This window comes from Hemiscyllium ocellatum, chromosome 12, assembly GCF_020745735.1.
Source record: "Hemiscyllium ocellatum isolate sHemOce1 chromosome 12, sHemOce1.pat.X.cur, whole genome shotgun sequence".
Classification (NCBI taxonomy): domain Eukaryota; kingdom Metazoa; phylum Chordata; class Chondrichthyes; order Orectolobiformes; family Hemiscylliidae; genus Hemiscyllium; species Hemiscyllium ocellatum.
The window spans coordinates 52923870-52949956 of record NC_083412.1 but is presented as its reverse complement, the minus strand read 5'-3'; the positions used below and the strand labels follow the sequence as shown (position 1 = coordinate 52949956).

The 26087-nt window shown below is 39.5% G+C and overlaps 2 protein-coding genes across 6 annotated transcripts in view; one reads left to right on the top strand and one right to left on the bottom strand.

The window, feature by feature from the left end:
* Positions 1-9017, bottom strand: part of atp6ap2 (ATPase H+ transporting accessory protein 2) — a 63975-nt gene extending 54958 nt beyond the window's left edge. Inside the window, exon 1 of the mRNA XM_060833053.1 lies at positions 8902-9017. Coding sequence (XP_060689036.1) covers positions 8902-8980 — 79 coding nt within the window. The 5' untranslated portion in view covers positions 8981-9017. The remainder of the gene's footprint in view (positions 1-8901) is intronic.
* Positions 9018-9742: 725 nt separating this feature from the next.
* bcor (BCL6 corepressor) overlaps positions 9743-26087 on the top strand; it is a 312325-nt gene continuing 295980 nt past the window's right edge. For 4 of the 5 annotated variants that reach the window (XM_060833542.1, XM_060833549.1, XM_060833541.1 and 1 more), the window contains exons 1-2: positions 9743-10522; positions 10758-10839. In XM_060833542.1, coding sequence (XP_060689525.1) covers positions 10413-10522; positions 10758-10839 — 192 coding nt within the window. In that variant the 5' untranslated portion in view covers positions 9743-10412. Of the gene's footprint in view, positions 10523-10757; positions 10840-13011; positions 13107-26087 lie in introns of those variants that run through there. The other variant, XM_060833545.1, reaches the window with a different exon arrangement.

Below are 26087 nucleotides of genomic sequence, written 5' to 3'. Positions count from 1 at the left end.
TTAAAAAGAAAACAGAGATTGTTAGATTTGTGATTTTTTTCCATTAATGGCTTTCTCCGTAGAGTTCCATGATAAGCTCATCAAGTACATTTGACGTAAAAGAGATGGTGGCATCACAGTAATGTAATTCGACTTGAAATACAGATTGTGGTTAACATTTTGGGAATATGGGCTGAAGTCCCATCATAGCAACTTTTGGAATTTGAATTCAGTCAATTCGAAAAGCAGTTTTCAGTGATAGCAGCCATGCCAATTATCATCGGTTATTGGAAAGCACATCTGGTTCAATATTCTTTAAGGAGGAAAACCTGTCACTCACCACAGGCAGCCTACATTTGACTCCTAATCCACAGCAATGTGGCTGTCTCCTAAGTGCCTTTTGAATGGTCTAGCAAGCAACTCAGTCCAAGGACAATTTGGGATGTGTAACAAATGATGGTCATGTCAGTGACATTGGCATGCAAGTAGTGGTGGTTTAAATTTTATGTAGAATTGCATTAATATTCTGCAATGCAAATAATTCTATATTACGATGTTAAATCTTAAATCTTGACCAAAGCAAAAGGGATGTCATGTAGGAAAACTGGAAAGCCATACCTTAAGACACTTGACCACTTGGAAAGGTCATGAAGTACTTAGCTTAACACCACAAAAAGATTATCAATGGGCACATGAATCATAAGCAACCTTCTGGTTAAAAAAAACTATTTTTTTTGGTTTGAAACGGTGAAGACTCTGAGATGGAAACAAAAATAACAATTTAGAATACCTCTGACGTTCCCAAATCAGTGTTTGAAAAGTATAGAAATAATCTAACAAGAGTACAAAAGTATTTTGTCAAGATTTATGGCTACAAAGTGAACAGTACCAAAATATGGTGGGATTAGACAACATAACTCCATCAGGCATGGGAAAAATGATCCAAATGGACTCGTGTCATAAGTTTCCTATAATTCAAGTAATTAGCATATCTATGCTTCTCCCACCTAGACCACTCCTGAGCAAACTCCAATATTGATCAGAAGATTCCAGTTCTAATTCTTACTATGAAAGGAGTTTTGATCACGATCTGAATAGAAACCAAAGCATTATATCACTCCCTTCAGCTAAAGATGACAAAGAGCAAGCCAAATCTTGTTTGCTGCTTTTGCGCTGATGTGTGGATGGACGACAAGTCAGGTTCAAACCAGTCTTGGATGTCACAACTTCAGTTTATCTTTTAACCTTGGACATGTGGAAAAAAAACACTTCATAATGCATCAAAAAGCACTTCAAATCAGAACACTGGTACAAATTGACATCTTTTAAGTGTAAGTTGGGAATTTTAAAGTAAAGATCAGTGATTGTATTACCAAAGTTGAATATTTAGGAGGACTTCCAACTTTCAGCAACTCAGACATTTGTTTTTTCTAAAACCTTATCATTTGAAAAGTGATTCAAGTTTCAACTGACAGCATTAGGTAAAATAATAAGGTAGTCATGGAAAAGGACAAGGCAAAACCAGCACGTGCCAGTAAATGAGTAACAGAAAGCCTGCAATGAAATACTGATTCCAAGCTTGACACCCCCCATGAAGGGAAAGGAACGGCAGCCAAAGCTGAAGTTGCAAAAACAACATACAGAAGTTCAAGGAAAATAGAAAACAAAAGACTTAAATAGATAATTATCATAATGAGGTAGATGACCAGGCTGAATCCAAAAAATATTAGACAGAACCGTAACAGAGGCAAAGATTGTATGAGAATAGACAGGTAAGAAAAAACACTTTTCAGTATTTCTAAAAGTTAAATCAAAAGCAAGTTCAAGTGGAAACCAGAAAAGGAGACAGTCACACATGAAAAATGGAACAAACTGATCAAGTTCCAGATAGAAAGACAGCCCCGTCTTCTCTAGAAACAGGATACTGTCAAATGAAAAAGTGAAGGAGGCAGAAGAGAAATGTGGTAAGGTAAAAATAGGAAAGACTGGCCATACTTCAAGTAGAAAAGTCATTGAGTATAGATGGGATAGAAATGAACTAGGAGAAAGTGAGGACTGCAGATACTGGAGATCAGAGTCAAAGACTGCGGTGCTGGAAAAGCACAGCCGGTCATGCAGCATCTGAGGAGCAGGAGAATCGATGTTTTGGGGGTCTGGAGACAATTCCCTCCATGACTCCCTTGTCAGATCCACACCCCTCTGCAGCCCTCACCCCACTCCCAGCATCTTCCCCTGCCAACACACGAAGTACAAAACTTGCACCCACACCCCGCACACAAAGCCCAAAGGATACTTCTACATCCGAAAAGATTTACCTGTACCTCCACTAATGTCATCTACTGCATCTGTTGCACCTGATGAAGAAACCACCACATCAGGGAGACAGGACACCAACTGGCAGATCTTTTCAGAGAACATCTCTGGAACACTTGCACCAACCAACCCCACCGCTCAGTGGTGGAACACCTCAACTTCCCCTCCTACTCCCACTCCGCCAAGGACATGCAGGTCCTGGGCCTCCTCCATTACTAAACCCTCACCACCTGACATTTGGAGGAAGAATGCCTTATCTTCTGCCTTGGGACCCTTTAACCACATGGGATTAATGGGAATTTCACCAATTTCCTCCTTCTCCCTCCCCCACCTTATCCCAGTCCTAAGCCTCCAACTCAGCACCACCCTCAACCTGTCCATTGTCTTTCCCCATCTACCCGCACCCTCCTTTCCTGACCTATCGCATTCCCAGCTACCTTCCCCCCCAGCCCCAACACCTTCCCATTTATCTCAGCACAACCTGCCCCACAAACTTCATTCTGATAAAGGGCTGATGCCCAAAACGTCGATTTTCCTGCTCTTCGGATGCTCTCTGACCAGATGGGATAGATCCTACATCGTTGAATCAAGCAAGTATGAAGATTGCAAAGGCAATCTTTAAATCCTCCTTGGGTATGGGAGAGCAGCCATGGAATATGAACAGGCACTTGCAAAAACTTCAGGTTAATAAATGTATTTGGCAAATCACTTTTTAACCAAACATGGAGGAGTTAGCTCATGAAGCAGAGGGGGTGGATGAGGGTAGTGTTGCTGATGCTGCATGCAACCTTGAAAAGGCATTGATATAATCTACTTAAATTGATACTTAAATCATGGAGAGTTCTATGATCTGGAATGAATTGCCTCAAATTGTGATAGAATCAGATTTCAAAATAATTTCCAAAAAGGTTCAATGTAAATTTCTTGAAAAAGGGAGGAGTTTGTGGGGATATGGGGAAAAATAATTAGGTAGCAGAGTCAATGACCTCTGCCTGTCTTATTAGAATTTGACATTGTACTTATGCACAAATAAGTATCACTTTCATTTTTTGTTGCAGAGCAAGTTATTTTTAAATTATTTCAAACCTGAGATCCTGAAGCAAAACAGCCTTTTAACGAGTCAGATGTACAGCATGTAAACAGACCCTTCAGTCCAACTCGTCCCTGCTGACCAGACATCCTAAATTAATCTAGTCCCATTTGCTAGCACTTGGTCCATATCCCTCTAAACCCTTCCTCTTCCTGTACTCATCCAGGTGCCTTTTAAAATGTTGTAATTGTACTGATCCCCACCACTTCCCCAGCAGCTCATTCCGTACACACACCACTCTCTGCATGAAAATGTTGTCCCTTAGATCCCTTTTAAGTCTTTCCCCTCTTACCTTAACCTATGCTGTGTAATTCTGGACTCCCCCATCCAAGGGAAAAGACCTTTGCTATTTACCTTATTCATGTCCCTCATTATTTTATAAATCTCTATAAAGATCACGTCTCAGCCTCAAATAATTTTACAAAAAGTAGCTGAATGACTAAGTTAATACTAAAGCAGACATTCCTTTTTAGCTAATGCTTTCTAATGTGGTTCCAATTCCCATTAAAAAGTGTTTTTGTTTCAGATTTAGCATCGGCAATTCTTTTGGCTTTTAATCAACCATTGGTAATAGTTTGGCATCAAACAGGTATAAATTAATTGTACTTCACAAACAAAATACTTGGCTAAATATTTTCAGCACAAATGGACAATTCAGGACATAGGTTATTTTCTTATTCGGAAATAAAAGCACATTGCATGACACCACTGGGGAGGATTACACTTCACATCACAGTAAGAGTTCACAGATCTAATGGTTTCACCTTTATGAGGAAAAGAGGGGATGGAAACAAAAAAAAAAGGTTTCCAGGTGCAGGTGGCATAGTGGTAATGCAACTGGACTCAATCCAGAACTGCCAGTAATATTCTGAGCATATGGGTTTGAGTGTTACCACACAAGATGGTTAAATTTCAAATAAAAGGGCTCGGGTGAAGTGGTGTCCCTACCTCTGAGCCGAGACGTCCAGAGTGACACACTACCTACTTCAGAAGTGTGCCATATCTGAACAGGTTGATTAAATCAAAATCTAAAAGAATGATACATGTGGAATGGACACAGTAAATATAGTAAAATATTATTTGCATAACTGGATTTGCCCCCAAACTGAAATCATCTAGAAGAGCCCGATGAGAGACAAGTTTCAATGGTCTCAATGGTTTCCAATATAGTACGGAAACAGACTTCAGTCAAACCAGTCTGCGCCGATCATGTTTCCAAACTAAATTAGTCCAACCTGCCTGCATTTGGCCCACATCCATCCAAACCGTTTCTATTCATGTATTATCCATGTATTTTAAACTTAACTGTATTTGCATCCAGCACACTCTGGCAGCTCATTCCACATATGAACCAGTAACAAAAGTTGCCCCTCGAGTCCTTTTTAAAAATCTTTGTCCTCAACTTGAAAATATGCCCTACTTTTGAGCTCCCCATCCTACAGAAAACAACTGGGTGGCATAGATAAGGTGAATGTCTCCTCAGTGAAAGGCTCACCCCTCAACCTCCTACATTCCAGTGGGAAATGTCCCAACCTTTCCAGTCTATTTTTATATCTGAAACCTTCCATTACTAATATCCTCAAATCTTTTCTGAAGTCTCTCCAATTTAATACTAACTTGCTATAACAGGGTGACCTGAACTGCATACAGTATTCTCGAAGAGACCTCACTACTGTCCTGTACAACCTCAACATGACACCCCAACTCTTACACCCAAAGATCTGAACAGTGAAGGCTGCATGCTAAATGCCTCCTTAACCAAAGTATCTACCTTGTGACATGTTTCCAAGAGTTATGAGTCTGAACCCCTCAGTCTCTGTTTTACAGCACTGCACAAGGCTCTATTAGGGATACAATTTCTGTTCTTATTGCATGATCAAAATATAATACATTTATCCAAATTGAACTCCACCTTCTACTACTTAGCCCATTGATGCAATAGATCAAGATCTCTAACTTTACATAACTTCACTGTCCACTTCGCCAATTTTGGCATCTGCAAACTTACTAACCATACATAACCTTACCACATTTCTCTTCTATCTCCTTCACTTTTCCACAACATTCTCCCTATCAGAGGGAGAGCAGAACTGTATACAATATTTCAAATTACCAATGTCCTGTATTCCCCTAACATGACCTCCCAACTCCTATACTCAATACTCTGACCAATAAAGGCAAGCATATCAAACACCTTCCTCACTAACCTGTCTACCTGCAATTCCACTTAAATGAATTACAAACTTGCACTCCAAAGCCTCTGTTGGGCAACACTCCCCAGGACTTCATTAAGTGTACAAGTTCTGCCCTGATTTGTCCTACCAAAATGTAGCACCGAACAGTTATTTAAATTAAACTTCATAAGTCAAAGATAAACAAAGTCTCGTGCTACACCATGGGTATGATGTTGCAAGTGTGAAAGCATCACAAGTATGAGAGCCATTATCCTAGAAGTGGTGCAGTTAGTAGCATGGCCCAGCTCTGAATTAGAAGGTTCTTCAATCCTACACTTGGCCTGAAATAAAACCAAAGAGGACCCTCCAGCGCAGTACTGAGGGAGTGCTGCATTTACAGGTTCAGATGAAACATTAAACCAAGGCTGTTTCTAGCCTTAAGTAATGCCATGGGGCATTTTAAAGAGCAGAGGAGTTATCCACCCCCCCCCCCCTCCAATATCCTGGCCAATGTTTATCCCTTGATCAGCACCACAGATTATCTAGCAAATATCATTTGCACTTTATAGACAAAAGAAAGGATGAACTGTGATTGTTGGAAATCTGAAACAGAAGCAAACTGCTGGAAAACCTCAGGTCTGGCAGCATCTGTGGAGAGAAATCAGACTTAATGTTTAAGGTCCAGTGACCCTTCTTCAAAACACAGTTATGACTTTAGGCCCTTCATGGGACAGGAAAGATGCTACAGAAGGGAAGATGCTTTCTTACTTTCTAGGAGAAAGTAAGGAAGCTTAAAAATCTAGAATTTACAATTTTGAATCTTGTAGATTTAGTCTTGAATACTCCCAAATCCCTCATTGAAAAATACAAAATTGAAGAATAAACTATTAGCACAAAAATCAATACAGGCCTCAAAATTGAAGCCATGTTGCTTTGAGGGGTTTCTGGGTTAGCCAATTACTTGGTCCAAGAATCACGCTGCTATTAACAAACAAACTGACATCCAGTGTGACTGCCCAGATGGACAAAAATATCACACCATTCAAAAGTAAACAATAGCTCTCCAAGTATTGTCTAATATTCAATATCCAAATCACCAAAGGTTCACCTGCTCCCTTACAAAAAAATTACTTTGGGGGCTCTTGTGGTGAATGGTACTGTCCCTACTTCTAAGCCAGGAGGCCTGGGTTCATGTCCGATCTACTCCAGAAGTGTGCATTAACATCCTCCCTGAACAGGTTGATTACAAGAATTATCTACAAGAAACTACTTTGTAACAAATAAAGCTAGCTATTGACAATACCAACTTCACTTTTAAGTCAGCTATAATTTATAAAGTACAATATTTTATAAGCACCTACTTTCAAACATGACTCTTAATAGTGCATAATTTTATTAATTGTTCAAGGGATCATGTAGTGGCACTATTTAACCTGTTAAATGAACGGGTTTACATCTATTCCAATAAACCACATGATAGAATAAACTGGAAATGTGCATATCACAAAACATGTTATTCTTAAGTAATAGCTTGGTATGCTTCATAAAAGGCTTGTAATGATAATTCAGGAATACTTGTGGTTTTATTTGATGACCCACAATTTTTGTATTTCAATTTTCTACATTGAAGCTTTTTTAGGTTTGCCCCAAATAGCTTAGACTGCACCATAAATAGTTTGCTTGTATTTGCTGCCTGCAACTAGATTCCAAAGTACGGATAGGTCGTGCCTTTGTGTCCTTCCATTAAAAACCAGGTTTACTTTCTGGGATGCAAAACTACAGAATCTTAAAAATATTTGTACTACCCTCAAAATATTTAAGTACAGTAGATTGCAATACAAATGTTCAAATCTACAGTTTGTCTTTGTCACTAACACAAAATTTAAATGCATAAAATATTCATCTAATTGCCAGTATTATAAATTTAGATAATGAAATCAATTATTTATCTATTTTATCCAAACTATCCAAGAGGTTTTCTTAAAAAGATTTGAATTACCTTACTACTCATTACAGAAGTTTTGTAAAGTATTCAGCAATATTTAATATTATTGAATCTACATTTCACTATTATGAAAGCAAAAGGAGTCACCTTGAAGGGTATGTGCTAACAAAATGGATGATAACCATAATATTCGAACATCTCCAGCAAGAAAGCACAGGTTTAAACCAGTGACAGTTAAGAAAGTTTAAATTACAGAAGCAATATGAAGCTTCATATTTCCATGAAGTCCTAAGACAATTAATTCCTTTAAAATGCAATCAAGTTATTGTCAGCAAACTGCAACCAAGTTTGGATGAGACAGTTCTGGTAAAGTCACATTTATCACCCATCCTTATGATTTTAGTAGTAAGCTGCTGTGAATTTTGCAGTCATTGTATTGATGTTTCTACAATGGCACCAGCCAGGAGTTAAAAATTTTGATTAAATTATGAACTTCATTTTAATACACTTGAAGGATGGTATATAACTTGGAATTGAAGCTATAACCTTGTAACTCAACTTTCCATTAAGTCACAACACAGGGAGATGCTGTCAAAATAAGCTAATTTGCTGCTGTACATCTATGTTAACATGGCTCCAAAGAATCATGGGGCAAGTCACATGATACAAAGCCTTTATTATAACCATACCATCATGGCTGCCTCATTTAAAACTGGTCAATGGCAACTTTTGTCAGGTTTATGGAGTATTTGATAGTGATGGTATCATTGAGAGAGAGAATGTGTTTCCACCTTTTATTGAAAAAGATTATTAACAAGTGGTGTCTATTGATGCAAGTGTGGAGGTTGTTGAAGTACTGTTGTAGACTGACATGTGAAACTAATCTGATGTTTCAAAGAAGAATTATTGTAGGGGTACAGAATGGTCTTCAAATAAAACCATGAGATCTAAAACTTGGACATAAAACCCTACTTAACGTTTCTCCCAATATGGAACCACATTGCCTCAAATGTTTTAAACTGAACCTACCAGTTAAGTCAAGCTAAAACTTGAGAAAATAAACAAAATTTTAAGTCAGAATGCCTCTAAGCTCTGGTTTAATATATTGAGTCAGAGGAACTGAAAATCACATGACATCTTCATCTCCTTTTGAGTCAGCGTATTTTCAATCGAAACTAAGACGCATTAACCTCCTACGAATCCCCAAAATCAAATTAACCCTCAACAGGCTCAATAGTGTTTTGGAGTTTTTAATATAAAAACCTTCCCTTGGATCATCGGACTGCCACAATTAAAAGTGGCACTTAACCCGCGATTGAAAATTAGTTGCTTACAATCATAAGATATCACCATATAAAATGAGGGATTTCATTAGACAGGTGGACCAACATAAGACTTACCAGTTGTCAGGACTGTGCCGATGAGGAACAGCTGGGAGAGACCAGCACTGCCACTCAGTTCCCCCGCTCCAGGCGCCATTTTGCCGCCGCACTGCTTTCTGGACGCAGCAGACAAGGGGAGGGGAGGAGCCAGGCGTGCTCCTGGCCGGACACATGATGTAGGGCACGTGACCAACTTCGATTGACAGAAAATGGACCAATAGGACGCCACGCAGGTCGCAAGAAAAATGGGGCGGTCACCCGCTTCATCCGATTGACACCGAAGTGACCAATCAGAGCTGGCGCCCTGAGGAACGAACCACCGGTTTAGCCAATCGGTAGTGCGTCCGAGCTTCTCCTCCCACCCTCTTCCCTAATCAAGTTGGTCCGTAAAGTGCTGATGTGAAGGGTGGCGAGCCGGCGATGTAATAATTCAATCACCACAGAATGAATGAATAAATAAATGTGTATGATACGGCGCGGAATAAATTAAAATAATTAATGTAGAGGAGAATCCCCAAGCCGCCCAATCTGGGGCATTTCACTAATTTTCACTCATTCAAGAGCTTGGTGCTGAGTGACATTCGGGCTCGCCTGGTTCAATCCAGCGAAACTTCCCGGACCGAGACGAACCCGAACCGAACGGTGGCCGAGCCCGAGCCCGAGCCCGAGCGGAGGAGCCAACAGGGACAGCCCAGCCGAGACAAGCTGGCAGGCAGCAGCAGCAGCAGCCGCCGTCCTACCCGACTCGCGAGAATTTACCTGCTCGTTTTCACTGCGTGGCTTCCCCCCCCCCCCCCCCCCCTCCCTCCCTCTGCCTGTTCTCTTTTTTTTTCTTCTTCATATCAGACACAACTTTAAAAAGTAAAAGAAAAAGGGAGAGAGAGGATTGGAAAATGGATTTAGCAGGACCCGTGGCGAAGCTAGGGCAAAGGTGGAATCCTCAGTGACCCGAACCACCAACCGGGACTGCATGAGGGAAAGTGGTGACATAAGGGAGGCAAAGGCACGAAAACCTCGGCGCATTTCAAAAGACTCGTGTAAATTGTTTAATGGTTTGTTTTTAATTTCAAGAAACTACTGTATTAAAAAAAATACTGACAACGGGGAAGCTGGAACCTGCTTTCTTCCCCCTCACTACAGCGCCAGTGAGAAAAGGAAGATTTGCATTGAACCTCCAGTGTGTTTGGACAGAAAATCAAAAGGAAGCAGTCGAAGTTGTTGGAAGATTTGTTGGGAGGAACGGCGTCTCTTCATTAGTGCTTGGCATGAAATAACACTACAAAACATCTCATCCGACCTCGATTTTATCTCTCCGGAGTGGTAGCCTCCTCCTCTTGTTTCTCCTCCTCTTCCTCATCATGCTGCTGCCGCCTCTGCCGTGAGGGCTCGATCAGCTTTTTCGATACGTTTTCCCCTGTGGGATTTTGTACCCTCTTTTGAGTTTTTAAAGAGAATGAAACAAAAAGGCCTTCCGATCGCGTAAGGACAGCTCCTAAACGTGGATTAGAGACTGTGTTCTGTAAGGACACATGGCGAAAACCAAAGAGAAACGCGTTTGGAAGGAAATGTATGGCGATTTTCGTTCAGTGCCCGCAGAACACATCGGCCGCAAGGACGATCGCGACAAGCCCAACGCCAAGTGAGTTTGAGCTTCGGTTTTCCTCTTCCAGCGCATATACGAATCATCTGTTTTCAGTGATTGGTTTCTGTGATTGCATCCGTTGATTCAATGTTGTGAAATGCAAATGTTGCACATGCATACCAAGTTAAAGTCAGCACCGTTTTGTTAACTCAAATAAACACCACAGTGTAATATTTTGCACGAACTTTTGTTGATTTCATTTAGTCAAAATCTTCAATATCATCTTTTCCAGGTTAGAGGATCCGGAAAATGACAGAGGAAGACTCGAGAGTTTGAAAGTTATCGATTCGCAGTGTTTGGGAAGTGGGAAGAAGGTGGGTCCTGCTTCTAAATGTTTAACCATTTCACTCCGAAAGCACATAGTAGGCCATCATGGGGAGATGTTGATAAGACATCCAAAGGTGAACTGTGGACTGGATTGAAGGTGGGTTGGAAAGGAAATTCTACCAGCATAGTAATTCCGATCACAATTACAACCCCGTTTACCTGCTCTCAATCGAGTATATTTTCTGTGAACGTCTACCTCCTTGTCCATTTCAACCTGCAGTGCTGAACCTCTATAATGTGGCAGGTTAAATACAGATTTGTTTTTTATTTGCCCTCATCTTATTTTTGAGTGGCTTTTTTTTTAAAGTTTCGCGTTAAGAAAAAAGTTCTGGAGTAGGCAAATTAATTCTTAAAATTTCAAGATAATTTTAGATATCATTTTATGACCAGATGGATCATGAGAGTACTTAGAGCATTTTTTCTTTAATAAACAAATTTCAGGTCGAAAAACTTCCCAAGATTGGGGGGGGAGAGAGTGGGGAAGAAATTGAGGCTGAGCTGAATAAGAGATATTAGATTAACCTAAGATATTAGTGAATGTCATTAAAAGAGGAAAGGCAGAGGGGTTTTAGTGAGAAAATTCTAGAACATGGAGACTTGGCAGTTGAAAGCACTGCTGCTGCTGATGAGTTGAGGTGGGTGCATAACAGACAAGAATTTTGGATGGTGGGGTTCAAGCTGCAGAAGATTATGTGTTTATGGAGGCTTCAGACACAGAGAGAATAAGCATTGTAAGGCCTTATGGAAATCAGGACCCAATGTAGCTCAGTAAGAATAGAGTGGACACTCTCAATTTGGATGGAGAGATGGTGATCAAGGTTACCAAATGGGAGGATAGTCATCAGAAAGTGGTTGGTGAAATTATCACATGAACATTTCATTGGCAACTGGACAAGGAAAGGGTAAAGACAGGAGGTGATCTTTTATGAAGAACATAATGTGGGATTAGTATCTCAGCTGGAGGTCAAAGTGGGCATAAAGCTGAGAGTAACATGACACCTTTTGAGTTGATGATTGTTAAGAGAGCTGGAGTTTCTGGAGGAGATTCAGGATAATGGCATTGATCATGTTGTTGGGTTGAAGAAATTGTCATAACTAAAGCCAATTGTTGGACAAACCATCTGACTTTGTACATGCAGTGAAGGGATCATGGAGAGTTAAAGCAGGAGCTCTAAGCCGAGGATCGATTTTTAAGGGAATCTTAAATGAGTGGGAAAGTAAGCCATCGAGAAAGGAGATGGGCGGTTGAGAGTTATGAGGTAAACATTGTCAAAACTGTGGAGAATTTAAGAAATACAGGAATATGTTATGTAACGCAGTCGGTCTAACTGAATGGTTTCTGACTTGGTTAGTTTGTGTTGTTGTGGTACAGTAAATGGAGGGATTTCAAGAGTAGGTTAAAAGACACACTGGCCTGGATCATAGATGCTAAAATCTTTAGAGAGGGAAGATGGAATGGAAATATTCAACAGAAAGCTCAACAGTGGAGCTTTTAAAGATTGATGATAGCAATAATTTAGAATGAGAAAGACACAAAACTCACAATATTTGGGAGCTATTTATAAGGTTAATTATTGCTGGGGGTAAGAAATGAAGTGACTGTTCAACTATAGGAATTAGGGTCAGGAGGCAGCAGGTGCATGACGGTGATACTGGGGAAACATTACAGGGTTGGGGGCTCTTGTTGTCCAGTAGTAGTATCCTTGCTCTAAGCCAGGAGACCTGGGAGGAAGTCCCATGTGCTTCACAGATGTTTAATGACATCGCTAAAAAGATTGATTGATTTAAAACAAAAATCACAGTATTTAGGGCTGTAAGGATATTTAGCTTGGGGGGCAAGGAGAAGCAGCAGTATGAATTGCCAAACGTTGTTTCCTATCTTTGACAAATAAATGCTGGAGTTATTTACAATTTTGTTTAACAGTGAGTGGGGTTGGGGGTGGTGGGTAAGAGGGATTCAGGTTCTAAGGAAACAATTTTTTATGGAAAAAGGATTGCCAATTAGCTCTCTTGGATAATCCTTGAATGTTGGGTGAAATTAGGATCCTACAAAAATTGCTGTGGTGCAGTTAGACACAGCAATGGATTACTAAACTATCATGAACCAGAAATACTTGTCTGTATCTATTCAGGCTTGATGAACTGAAGTTGGAGCTACACCAGGTGACTGATCAGAATGGGAAATCATGAAGGTTTCCTGGAATGAGGATATCAAGGGTGGGCATTGCTATCAGGTTGAATGGCGGCACCAAAGGTCAGATGGTTTGAAAATTGACAAAAACAGTTGAAGTGACTAAGACTAGGTGGAAGGAAGAGTATAACAATTACCAAAGGGAATTGTGTATTCTTATATTTAAGAGTTTATAACCCGCATAATTGTGTTAATACTTATTATTGGTCAATGTGAAAGTTAGATACCAGATGAATTATAGATTTACATTTTCAAAGGAATCAATTTTAAACAAATTCACAATCATTCTTGTGCAGAACATCTTAGTACTATGGATATTTTACTTTTGTTTTCTAACTTATTGAACCTTTCTTAAACAAACTAAAACACAGATATATCTGCTCCATATTTGACAGAATTCAATTCTCAAAAATGTAAAAATTCAGATTTGTCAGTGCTATGTTAAATATGCCATAGAAATGCGACCTTGAATGCTAGGATCATTCAGTTCAATACTCTAGTATTTAAAGTAATCTGTTTACTCAGCATACATGCCAGTGAACTGAAAGGTATTCCATTTTGTATTTTGGTGATAGTGCTGGTGTGCTACAGATCATTCAGGAAGTTTGAGTTACGGTTGTTATGCTTTCTCATGCTTGCATATTGTGGTGTGGAGCTCTGGGTTGCAATGGTAGAGGCCAAAGGCCAGGTGGTTGGAACTTCAGCAACTTCCTTTCTATCACATGACTATCAGGAATCTCTCCCACTCTTACTGCTGTGCTGGAGGAATGTTTATGTTGATAATCAGCTTGTTTAGTTGTGTTATGTATGCATCTTCCTTGGTCAGCATCCCATCCCTGGATTGGAACTTGAGTTTGGAATTTCTCTCTCAGGAGCTGAGACGCTACCCATTGCATTACAATACCTCATTTTTGTTGAAAAGAAGGGAGAAATTGCAATTATTTTAAGTTACTGGAGAAAGTTTTAATTTTAACTATTTTATCTCCCTCAAACTTAAATTCTGCCCATTGATATAACTGATTTTTCTGTTTGATGTCACCACTTGTAGATTTTAAAAGATTTATTGGGCTTTAAGGTAGAAAAATATTGGAAGCTTTTTTATTTCCTTTTGATAAGGGCACACAGGAAGTGTTATCAGTGGAGCTTGTACCTTTGTACTTATACTGTTGTGTCAGAATGTGTCCTTACTGTATTATAAAACTTGGTATGTCTTTTTCAGTGTGTGAAACCAGCTGAACTCTTTGCCTTTTCTTGTCTACATAAAATGACACATTTTTATGAGACCTATCAAATCTACGTTGGTATAAGTTTGACAGCAGGACAAATGGATAACATTCGAATAATGCTTCCCTTGTCACACAGTGATTGTAAATTTAAATTAATACGCAGAAGTTTTTATTGGCTAGTGAAGTGTTTAATGTTTAAAATGATTATTTGAAACACTTAATTATTTTCAAATATATTAAAACTCAGTTGCATCTTCATGATATGGGTATAATCTTTCTCTCCATTTTAACAAAATTTTTACTTTGGGCTACCTGTTTTCTAAAGATCTACAACACATTTTTAAAAAGGCTCATTTTCAAGGGCAATTATAGATGAATTTCCATATCTATGAAATACAAAAGAACTGCCTCTTTGCCAGGTCCCATGGCTGTAGGTATTGGTCATTCTCCGTTGCTTTTACTGTGGACCCCACAAGGGAGCAGGCTATTCTGGACTTAGTGCTATGTAATGAGCCAAACTTGATAAATTGATGCTGGAGGGCTAGTGATGGGAGATAAGGAAATAGCTGAAGAACTTAATAAGTACTTTGCGTCAATCTTCACAGTGGAAGAGTACATGAGTAATATCCCAACAATGAAAGAGAGTAGGGGGCAGAGTTGAGTATGGTAGTCATTACAAAAGAGAAAGTGCTAGAAAAGCTAAAAGGTCTAAAAATTGATACATTTCCTGACCTAATGGGCTTCATCCTAGAGTTCTGAGGGAGGTGGCTAAGGAAATAGTTGGAGGTGTTGGTTGTGATCTTTCAAAAGTCACTAGAGTCACAAAGTCCCAGATGATTGAAAAACCATTGTTGTAACCTCCTTGTTCAAGAAAGGATCAAGACATAAGATGGAAAATTATAGGCCGATTACCCTAACCTCGGTTGTTGGTAAAATTCCAGAATCCAAAGTTAAGGATGAGATTTCTAAGTTCTTGGAAGTGCAGGGTTGCATTAGAACAAGTCAGCATGGATTTAGTCAGGGGAGAAACCTATTAAAATTCTTTGAAGAGGTAACAAGTAGGTTAGACCAGGGAAACCCGATGGATGTTATCTGTCCAGACTTCCAAAAGGCCCTTGATAAGGTGCCTCACAGGAGGCTACTGAGTAAGGTGAGGGCCCATGGTGTTCAAGATGAGTTACTGGCATGAATTGGGGATTGGCTGTCTGACAGAGGGCAGAGAGTTGGGATAAAAGGTTCTTTTTCGGAATGGCAGCTGGTGACAAGTGGTGTTCCGCAAGGTTCAGTGTTGGGGCTGCAGCTGTTATATTAATATATTAGTGACCTTGATGAAGGGACTGGGGGCATTCTGGTGAGGTTTGTCAATGATATGAAGTTAGGTGAACCGGCAGGTAGTACTGAGGAGGAGAGAAGGCTGCAGAAAGATTTAGGCAGTTTAGGAGAGTGGGCAATGAAATGGCTGATGAAATTCAACATTAGCAAATGCGAGGTCTTGCACTTTGGAAAAAAGAACACAGGCATGGACTATTTTCTAAATGGTGAGAAAATTCATAAAACCGAAGTACAAAGGGATCTGGGAGTGTTAGTCCAGGATTCTCTCAAGGTTAACTTGCAGATTGAGTCCGTGATTAAGAAAGTGAATGCAATGTTGCCATTTATCTCAAGAAGGTTGGACTATAAAAACAACGATGTGCTTCTGAGACTTCATAAAGCTCTATTTAGGCCACATTTAGAATACTGTGTCCAATTTTGGGCCCCATACCTCAGGAAGGACATATTGGCACTGAACATGTCCAGCAGAGATTTACATGGATGATCCCTGGAATGCTAGGCCTAACATATGATGAACAGCTGAGGATTCTAGGGTTGTATTCATTGCAGTTTAGAAGATTGAGGATAGATAATTATGAGATAATGCTTGGCTTAGAAAGGGTGGATGCTAGGAAGTTGTTTCCATTAGGCAGGGCGACGAGGACCCATGGCATAGCCTTAGAATTAGAGGGGGTCAATTTAGGATGGAAATGAGGAGACATTTCTTCAGCCAGAGAGTGGTGGGCCTGTGGAATTCATTGCCATGGAGCGCATTGGAGGCTGGGATGTTAAATGTCTTCAAGGCAAAGATTGATAAATTCTTGTTTTCATGAGGAATTAGGGGCTACAGGGAGAGTGCGGGTAAGTGGAGTTGAAATGCCCATCAGCCATGATTAAACAGCGGAGTGGATTCGATGGGCCGAATGGCCTTCCTTCCACTCCTATATCTTATGGTCTTATAATCCTCCATGTGTAATTCTTTAGAACGTGTTTTGGCAAGATAGTTGATTGTGATGAAAAACACGTCAAATGTGATCTTGCTACATTCCAACAAATATAAGCAAATACTATGATTGTGAACACTTGAGTAATAATTGAGATGTGAGAACACATAAATTCCCCTTCTTATGAAGTGACTTCTCAAAACGTGATGTGGAGCAGCAGGTATATGTCCTCACTATTAATAGGACAAAATGAATTTCATGGATATAATGCTTTTCATGGTCATCCAACATTTCAAATCACTTTACAGCAATGAAGTACTTTTTGAAGTATAGTTATTGGAATCATATCATAGAACCCCTACAATGTGAAAAGATGCTATTCTGCCCATTAATTTTGAAGACTGTCCCACCCAGATCCAGTTCCTCACTTTGTCCCCATAATCCCACATTTACCAGGGCTAATCGCCCCAATTTAGCATGTCCAATCTACTTGCATACCTTTGAACTGTGGGAGGAAACCAGAGCACCCAATGCAGCCCAAGCAGACACAGGGAGAATATGCAAACTCCACATAGACAGTCACCCAAAGTTTGAATTGAACCTGGATCCATGGTGCTGTGAGGCAATAGTACTAGCCACTGAGCCACCGGTATAATAGAGTCAGTGGATTTATTAGAGAGCTCAGTTTTTACTTTAAGGAATAAGAAATGTCGACTAAAGCTATAGTGCAGCTAATGCAGAAAAGTATTGGACTACTTTCTGGAGATGATCCTAAATCTTACAGCAGATGTTAATCTTTTCCTGTGGTTATACAACACAATTGGTATCAATGTGAAGTGGAAATCATTTTGTGTAATGCATAAGATCCATTTGTGTTGTTTCTCTCGAATTATAAAATATTTGGAAAACTATGAATAGCTGCTGAATTTAGTGTCACTTTCAAAATCCAATTCATTGAAAGGAAATTGAAACGTAGTTATTATGTTCAAATAATTTCTATCAAATGTTCAGAGAAATGTAATCATGTCATTTGTTAGTTAAGTTTAAAATTAGAATTTTGAAAAAACGGACAGTTTTCCTAATAGATCAGCATGCTTATTCAACTGGTAGCTGAGCCAGACAGACCTGCATTGTCACAGGTGAAACTGCTGAATTAGCTTATCTCAGCCAGAGTAGCAGTAAGTAGGGTATTGCAATAGCCTTTACTACCTTTTGATTTAAGCAGAGAATGTAAATGGGTTTTTAGATTTCTAACTTTAATTATTAATAAAGATTAAGGGACATGTGTCCAGTCACAACGTATATTCTTAGAAGCCAGTTATTCCTGTTGGAAGTTCATGTGTTCACACTTCTGAGGGGAAGATTTGGCTTGACTGTGATGTCCTCACTGATGGCTTGTCAAAATTCTTTGTCAAGACTTAAATAATGGTGAATTGGATTTAGTATCAATGACAAACAGTACTCCAAGAATAATTCCTCTTTCACTGAGATGGGAGGTGAGGGAAAGGAACATAAACTCAAGAAAAATATATACAGGTATAGGGAAGGGTAAGCTTATTCCATGTATAAGAAGTTTCTTGGATCAATCTTATTCAGGTGATTCTTGTATTGCTCTCATGTCACAGGTGGCAGGCCTATAGCTGCATGTTGCTAAAAGTGGTTCAGTTGTTTTTGCTTTACTCTGGATGTAATTGACTTCTTTGTGGTAGTGTGTATTTTTCTTTTTTTTTTAAATATCGACTGGATTTAGGTCTAGAAGTTACTGTTCCGTAATGCAGTTACTCACTCAACTACAATGGGAAGAAGGATGGTTTATTTACAACAGAGCAACTTCTACGTCACTAATGTGTTTTATTCCGTAGTCTGCAGTAGTGATGTGTAACGTTGTTGTATATAATTACCTATGATTGTAATCGAGATTCTGGAAAAGTATCTAAATGCAGGAAAAAAAATCTCCTCGGAACAATAAATATTTAAAATTTAGCCTTGTTTGATAAAATGTAATTAGTATTCATAAAGGGTTAACATTCAGTTTCTTCGGTAGGAAAGCCGTATATCAGATGAAACACGCAGTGCTTCAGCCTACTACAGAAATATGTGTTGTCAGTCTGTATCAGAAATGGCAATCATTTTGTGTTGTTTAAAATGTTCATTCAACAGTCGCAGTAAACTTTGCACACAATTTTCCACACGGAAAAGGTATGTAGGAACTGCAGAATGCGACAGCAAAGCGTTGAGTGTGAAAAACGAACCTGTTTGCAAGAAAGAAAGGCATAGCTTTTTAATACATATTACGTGTTTGATATCGAGGAAGTTGCATTTCATGTTTGCCAGATAATGCAGTATCAATGGGCGACACACTGGTGGCTGCAGGAGTAGGGAAATTAGCATTTTAATCTTGTGTGATTGCTTTAGCTCCCACTTTCCATTTGCATCATCATTTATATGGATGTCCTTGCCAAACTGAAACATCTAGTCAGGTCACCACCAACAAATGTTTGCACTTTATAGGTATCATAACACTTTGAAGTTAGTGGGCAACTTACTGCTGAATAAAGCCTTTTCTCTTTCGAGAATTAAAAAAAAACGTTGCTGAACAGAGCGAGTTGTGCATATGGTCAAATTGCTGATTACATGATTATTTTCTGACCACACAGTAATGTGTTCGAGCCATCCATTTGCCCCAGATTCAGACTATGAACGTTTGGTAGGCAATCGCGAAAGGATTGCTTTCGGCACATTTATTGATCCTCCCGCGGAATGCGTCTAAAAATATCGCTGTCACTTTTGTTAAATTAGCAATACGGCCAGGCTTCTGCAACATCAATGTAACGAGGTCAAATACATACTGTTGTGCACCGTACGTTCGATAACACCTGAACTGATGAGTCATATTCTGATAAATCATCTTTTGCCTATATAAATTCTCAACATTGAAGCAACAGCCACGTTTTTATGAAGAATGTGAAACCCGCTCCTAACAAATGGTTAATATTGCTTGGGCTTTACATTATGTTTTACCATCTTTGCTCGCAGTCATGTGAGTCTCACACAGGAAGGTCACACACGAAGCACCAGGGAGCATTAGACCCCTTCTGAGCCGTGCGCTTGTATTAAAGACGTTAAATCTGTACAAAAACGCTTTAGGAACAAAGCAGTATTATCTACACTACAGAGTATTAGTTTACACTTTTTAAAAATAGAAAATGTGACCACCAGTGAGTGGTTGGGACTGATCTAGAGCTGTCTGGGATTTCTGACAGAGATGGTCGTATGGTTTATGTCGGTGGAGTTTTTTTGAAAGTGTTGTGCGAGTGGACCTTGCAGGGTGTGCATTGCGCTGCTGCAGACTTGCTCGGGTATTTTATGTATCTTTTGGTAAATTGAAAACTTTCTACAGTTAAAATAAATAATTACACCTCCGTATGGGTGATGGCTTCAGACGGGGTTCTGAATTTAACTTTACGGCATTTTGACTTTGACTCAGAACAGAATCCAATAAATGCACGGGCGATTTTTTTTTTAAAAAAAGAGGCGTTTTGTTGGTGTCACCGGGATGAAAAGCAGAAATGTTCTGGTCGACTTTATACACGGATTTTTCAATACACTATGGATGTGCCGAGCGGTTGTGAATTATTGTATTAAATTAATAGTTTAACTGGATGAGAAAATATGACTGTGTCTTGTTGCAATATTGCTTTTCATTGGCCATGTGATCTGTAAATAATTTGTTTACCTAATTGTGGTAAAAACATCTCGAAGCGGTATCTCATGTTTTCAAATCATTTAAAAAAAACACTCGCTAAGTATTTAAAACGGTACTCCTCTCGTTTTAACCGAGATTACATAGGCCCAAATAAGCATGGTGGTTGAAAGGTATTGCAGTTCTTATCAACTGCGAGGCTTTCCCGTGTCGAGTGTAACCCTCCTGTCGATCGCAACACACTGCTCTCGAAAATGGAGTCGAAAAAGTTTGATATCACATCCTTCCTCTCCGAAGGCAATGTGTTCCTTTTGAAATGACTGGATCGCGGAACGTAGATATAAATCGTGCACAGTGAGCCTTTGAGCGTGGCATGGGGATGCGAAAAGGGGCCACTTTGTTGTTGAGACGCAGTGAATATTTACTTAGCTTTGGCCGCCTGTTCACAGACAATGGCTCCGGCTAATGGCTCCGACTCGGGAGCGGGAAAGCAGTCAGCAGGAGCAGTGTGCTTACATGTTAGAGACATTCTCCATCACGTGCCAATCATATTTGCTACCTTGGGTCAAACAGGGATCGTTAACTATCTCGAGTGGGTATGGGTCAGGACGCAGTGTTTGTGCTCCCCGGATGCATTTCACATTCAAAGTGCATCAACGGTAAAGCAGTGGCGCTGTCTTAAAAATATCTGCCCTATGCATCCTAGTCGGAGTCGAACCTACAGCGATATCAGAGGAGAAGGTTGTTGTATGTTCAACGTACACGGCGCCACGTTTACCGAAAACTATACATGAAGGCTCGTTTCATCAGAATGGTGTAAACCATTTAGCCTTAACAAAGTCATATGCTCTCACAATCGTTACGATATGTGACTGAGGTTTCTGAGCATGGTACTATAGATCACATTATTTAACCCAGAGAGTGCGAGTCACGTACTCTTGGGCGCAGATCCATTTTTCCTTAAAGTAAGAATAAAGCTATAAATGTAGCAATTTTGATTGGTGGTCGCTACCCTATAGATTTTTTTGAGCACAGCAGGGTCAGATTCATGCCAAACCAATATTACCATGGGGAGGAGTGTTGGAGGCGTGGAGAGTGGGAAATTAGGATTTGGAAGGAATCTTTGCCTTCAAAGTTCGCCGTTAGCTTGTAAACTACGGCGTGTATGTCGCCTACACCTTTAAGGTCGTTACTTATCGAAGTGGGTTATCGAAAAGCTCAACGACAAGAACCAATCCTATGAACAATAGGCAATAATATCTTGACTGGAAGAGCTGCTTCTGACCACGATGCCATTTTCTGTGACTTGTCAACCACAAAGTAGTATTACAATTTTAAACGCACGATTTCATAGCCCTTTCCACGTGTGGCAGATCAGTTTGCTCGGTGTAGTAGAGGGGCTGATCGCTCCTGCGCCGTATACCGTAGTTAATGGAGCTGCCATGAGCATAGGTTGTCCCTCCATATGAATGTGAAGAGCAATGACTTTATTTAAAAGTGCACAACGTGTGTCTTTCTTTCACCTATAAGCGCAACTATATCAAGATACTTGTTTTTAAAAAATCTCATACTTTGAAGCAGCCGACATGAGTTCTGTTTATGTGAGTAATTTCCAGTGATTGTAGCTGATTACACAGCATAAACTGCCAGCAACATTTTCAATTCGCGTTCAGAAGCGATTGTCTTATGTCCCTATGGAACAAATAAGGATATGAGTTTTAGAGGTTGACTGATCGGATGATGAGATCACAGTTTTTTAAAAAAAGAACGTTTTAACCCATAACTTTAGTACGTTACAATCTTGTTGGACAATTTTCAATAATTAGTCAGAATCCTTCGCTGTGGAAGGCAGACTGGACAATTGCAGTGAACTGACTGTGGCTCATCATTTAGTCAGGATTGTTAGTACTTATCTTTGGAACAATTTATAATATGCTGGCACCTTCCAGCAGTATCTGTGGAGAAAGTGAGGACTGCAGATGCTGGAAATCAGAGTCGATAAGTGTGTCTCTGGAAAAGCACAGCAGGCCAGGCAGCATCCAAGGAGCCGGAGAGTCGACCTTTCGGTCAAAGGCCCTTCATCTGGAATGTGGAGTATCTGCGGAGAGAGCAGATGAGTTGAAGTTTCACATGTAGAGTAGTAGTAGTCAACACTGACCAATTCTTTTGAAGAAGAATCTACACCTGGACTATTAAACCCACGTTTCTCTCTCTGTACGTGCAAATTTTTTTGTGTTTATGAATTAAAAATGAACCACATAATAAATTTGTGAAAGTAAAACCGTGATGTTATGTGTTAAAAACTAATAAGAGAAAATTCTAGAAATACTCAGCAAATGAGAAAACATTGTGTTCAGGGGAGGGGTTATTTAGCTCAGTTTGTTGGATAGCTGGTTTGCAATTCAGAATGATGTCAACCGTAGCTTGATTTCCTAACTGAGGTCACCATGAGGGACTCTCCTTCTCAACCTCTTCCCTCACCTGAGATGTGAAGATCCACAGATTAAACTACCACCAGTTGTCTCTCTCTCTCTCTCTCTCTCATGAGTGAGCAGCCTGTGTCTGGTTTGGCTAAGGTGACTTTACCTTTTGTCTAGAGAACCAGAGCTTCAGGTTAATGATAACCTTCAGAATTCTTTTATTGAAACGTATTGAAACATTTTTCACAATTTAGATTGAGAGCAAGAAAATATGGAAATTGGACTTTTTATTGGCTTTAAAGCTTTCTCCTTATTTTTCATTGTGATTGAAATAAACTCACTTTTTGCCCCAATCTGTTGCCCACGATTGGGGGTATTTCAAAACCGCATTGAAAATGGAGGCAAAATTTCTGTTCATATCAATTTTGGCAAAATAATCAGCACAAGTATGAAACAGCCAATATTTTGTACTCTTACTACTTTTTCATTTAAATGAGTCACAAGTTTCACTCTCACTGGAAGTAGCAGTAAAGCAATAGCATCAGTCCATCTTTCTCCAGTTTGCACTCCGACTTTCTCCTTATTTCTGCTTTCATGAAGGTGGTACTTTACAACGAGGAGTGGATTCACAATCATAGTTGCCCTCTATTAACACTGCCTGCTGGAAGCACCTAGTGCTGCTAACCTCACACAATGTCCATTTCGCCAATTTTGCAACAGGAATTTCAGCAAACTAGCGGAAAGTTTGGCTGACTTTTTCCCCCCTTTTCCTCTCCTAACTGTGAGGCTAGGGTATTGTCTGAATTAATTTGGCTAAGATCAACATACAAATTACATTGTGGTCCTTACAGATTGTATAGTTCAGTATCACACCATATTGTACATGTATTTAGTGAGATGTCAAGAACATCATCCCTTGCCTCTTTAAATTCAGTTCTTGACCAAATACTCTGCTGATGTGAGGTCATCATAATGACAAATCCTTTCCCAAAGACAGTTTGTCAATCAAAAGTGGATCCTGTTCCACACCGGGGTCACTTTGAGTCCTAGAGATTTACAGCACGGAAACAGACCCTTTAGTCCAACTTGTTCCTACTAACCAGATATCCTAACCTAATCTAGTCCCATTTGCCAGCACTTGGCCCATTTCCCTCTAAACACTTCCTCTTTATATATCCATCCAGATGCCTTTTAAATGTTGTAATGTCTCTACCACTTCCTCTGGCAGCTCATTCCATACACACACCATCCTTTGCATGAAAAGATGCCCCTGAGGTTCCTTTTTAATTTTCCCCCTCTCACTCTAAACCTCTGCCCTCTAGTTTTGGACTCTGGTGTCTATGCCTTTAATCACCTCGGCCCAATCTTAAATTTCCTTCTTTAATCTTGCCACATTTCTATCTCTTCCTATATTAAATGTAACTGTTTGCGAATGCTTTTGACCGTAGATTCTAATACTTGATGTATCTTGGTTTCAAACTTTGCCTGATTACTGGTTCTGTGAACCATTTTGGTATATTTTATAATATTAATGACATTATATAAACAAGATTGAATAGTTAAGGATAAAAACAACAATGATGTAACAGTACAACTGTCAAGTGGACTGACGTTTTGAACTGCATTGACATTTGCATGTTTGAGTTTCCACTTGACGTTGACTCTGAAATGGAGTACGATTTGTAATTTCATAAACCTTAATATGTAAGTATGCTTTTTTTTTGGAGACATGAAAAAGGTCAATTTTGTTCTCATTACAATGAAATCCAAGAAGTTGCCTGACCCTGCTGTGTACCTAATAAAACATAGTGAATTAATATGGATTGCCTTTGGTTCATTTTTAATTTCATAGTTTGTGTATTATAACAATGGTAGAAACAGATGATTGTATCCTTTATGAAACAATTGAGAATGCAAATCTTATGGCCATTACAGTTCTCTTAGAATCATTATTATTTGAAGGTAGAATGACATTTATTCAAAGTAAGAGCCTGGATGGATTGTCCGTCTGGAAAGAAGAAAATTGTGAATGAAAGTCCATTCTTGACTCTTATTTGCTTAATTCACTTGAAATAAATCTGCTCAAGTTCTGTAAATGTAACTGTGAATTATTTCATTTTCAGGAATAGAATAGTTTTATGCTTTAAATTTGTTCAATTTTTTTTTAAAACTTGAATAATACCACTGCTGTATCCCAGATTTTCATGGGAGTTTCTGATATTTGTTTTACAAATAATTTTGAGAATTTGGTTATGTGGCCTGCAGTTATTTCTCCACCATCAGTAACTGCTATTAAATTTATGGACCACTACAGGATGTGAGCAGCATGTTAAAAATGGACAGCTTTAAGCTGGGTGTGCACGTAGGAATAAATATACTGTGTACTAAAGTCTGCAGTGAAACATGAGCCTCAGTATACCATATGTTTGATGTCAGTCTTCTGTATTAATGTCAAGTTACTATATCAACTTACCAATTTCAAACAAATTTACAATTTGGCATCAGTGGAAAGTGACTGGAAGTAACAAACCTGAAAAAAAGGGCATGTTTGGTGAATGATGGACTGCTCTTCATCATAAAATCAATATTTGCATGCTTTGTGGCATTACTAATACAATTATTGTTTTTCTGTAATTCTTCAGATATTTTTGTTGAACTGTATTTTCTAGTGATATGGTGTGCTCTTCCTGTCAGATGTGGGAGATCAGGAAGAATTTGCATATTCCTGGAGACTGTCTGCAGGAAGTGTGTTTGGTTGCAAATTCTATTAGACTACAAGGATCAGCTGGAGCAGCAGTAACAGGCAATTAGGGTGACAAGAGCAAAGGGTGTGATAGACGACAGTTTCAGGAAGATAGAAAAATGCAGATCCAGTTAGATTGATTGTTGACTGAATGGTAGGAAAGGTTGTTAGATCATGCAGGAGTCTCCTGTGGTTATCTTCATCTTTAACAGGTAAGCTGTTTTGGATCTATAGTGGGGCGGGGTGTGTGGGGAATGGACATTCGGATGAGTAGAGCACTGATAGGTAGGTTTCTGATACTGTGACTGGCTCTGCTGTAATGAGTGGTATGTCAGGTACCAAGGAATCTATTATAATAATAATAATAAGGGACTGTCTAGGTAGGGGCACAGACAGACATTTCTGCAGCTGTCAATGAGACATCAGAATGATGTGTTGCCTCCCTAATGCCAGGGTCAAGAATGTCTTAGAGAGGGTGCAGAATATTCTGAAAGGGGACAATGACCAGCAGAAGGTCGTGGTGCATGTTGGTTACAAAAAGCATGGGTAGGGAATGGCATGAGTTTCTCCAGAGAAAATATAGGAAACTAGACAGAAGTTTAAAAAGTAGATTCTCAAGATTAGTAATATCTGGACTACTATCAGTGTCACGTGAGAGTACGAATAGAAGGATAGAGCAGGTGAATGCTTGGCTGAG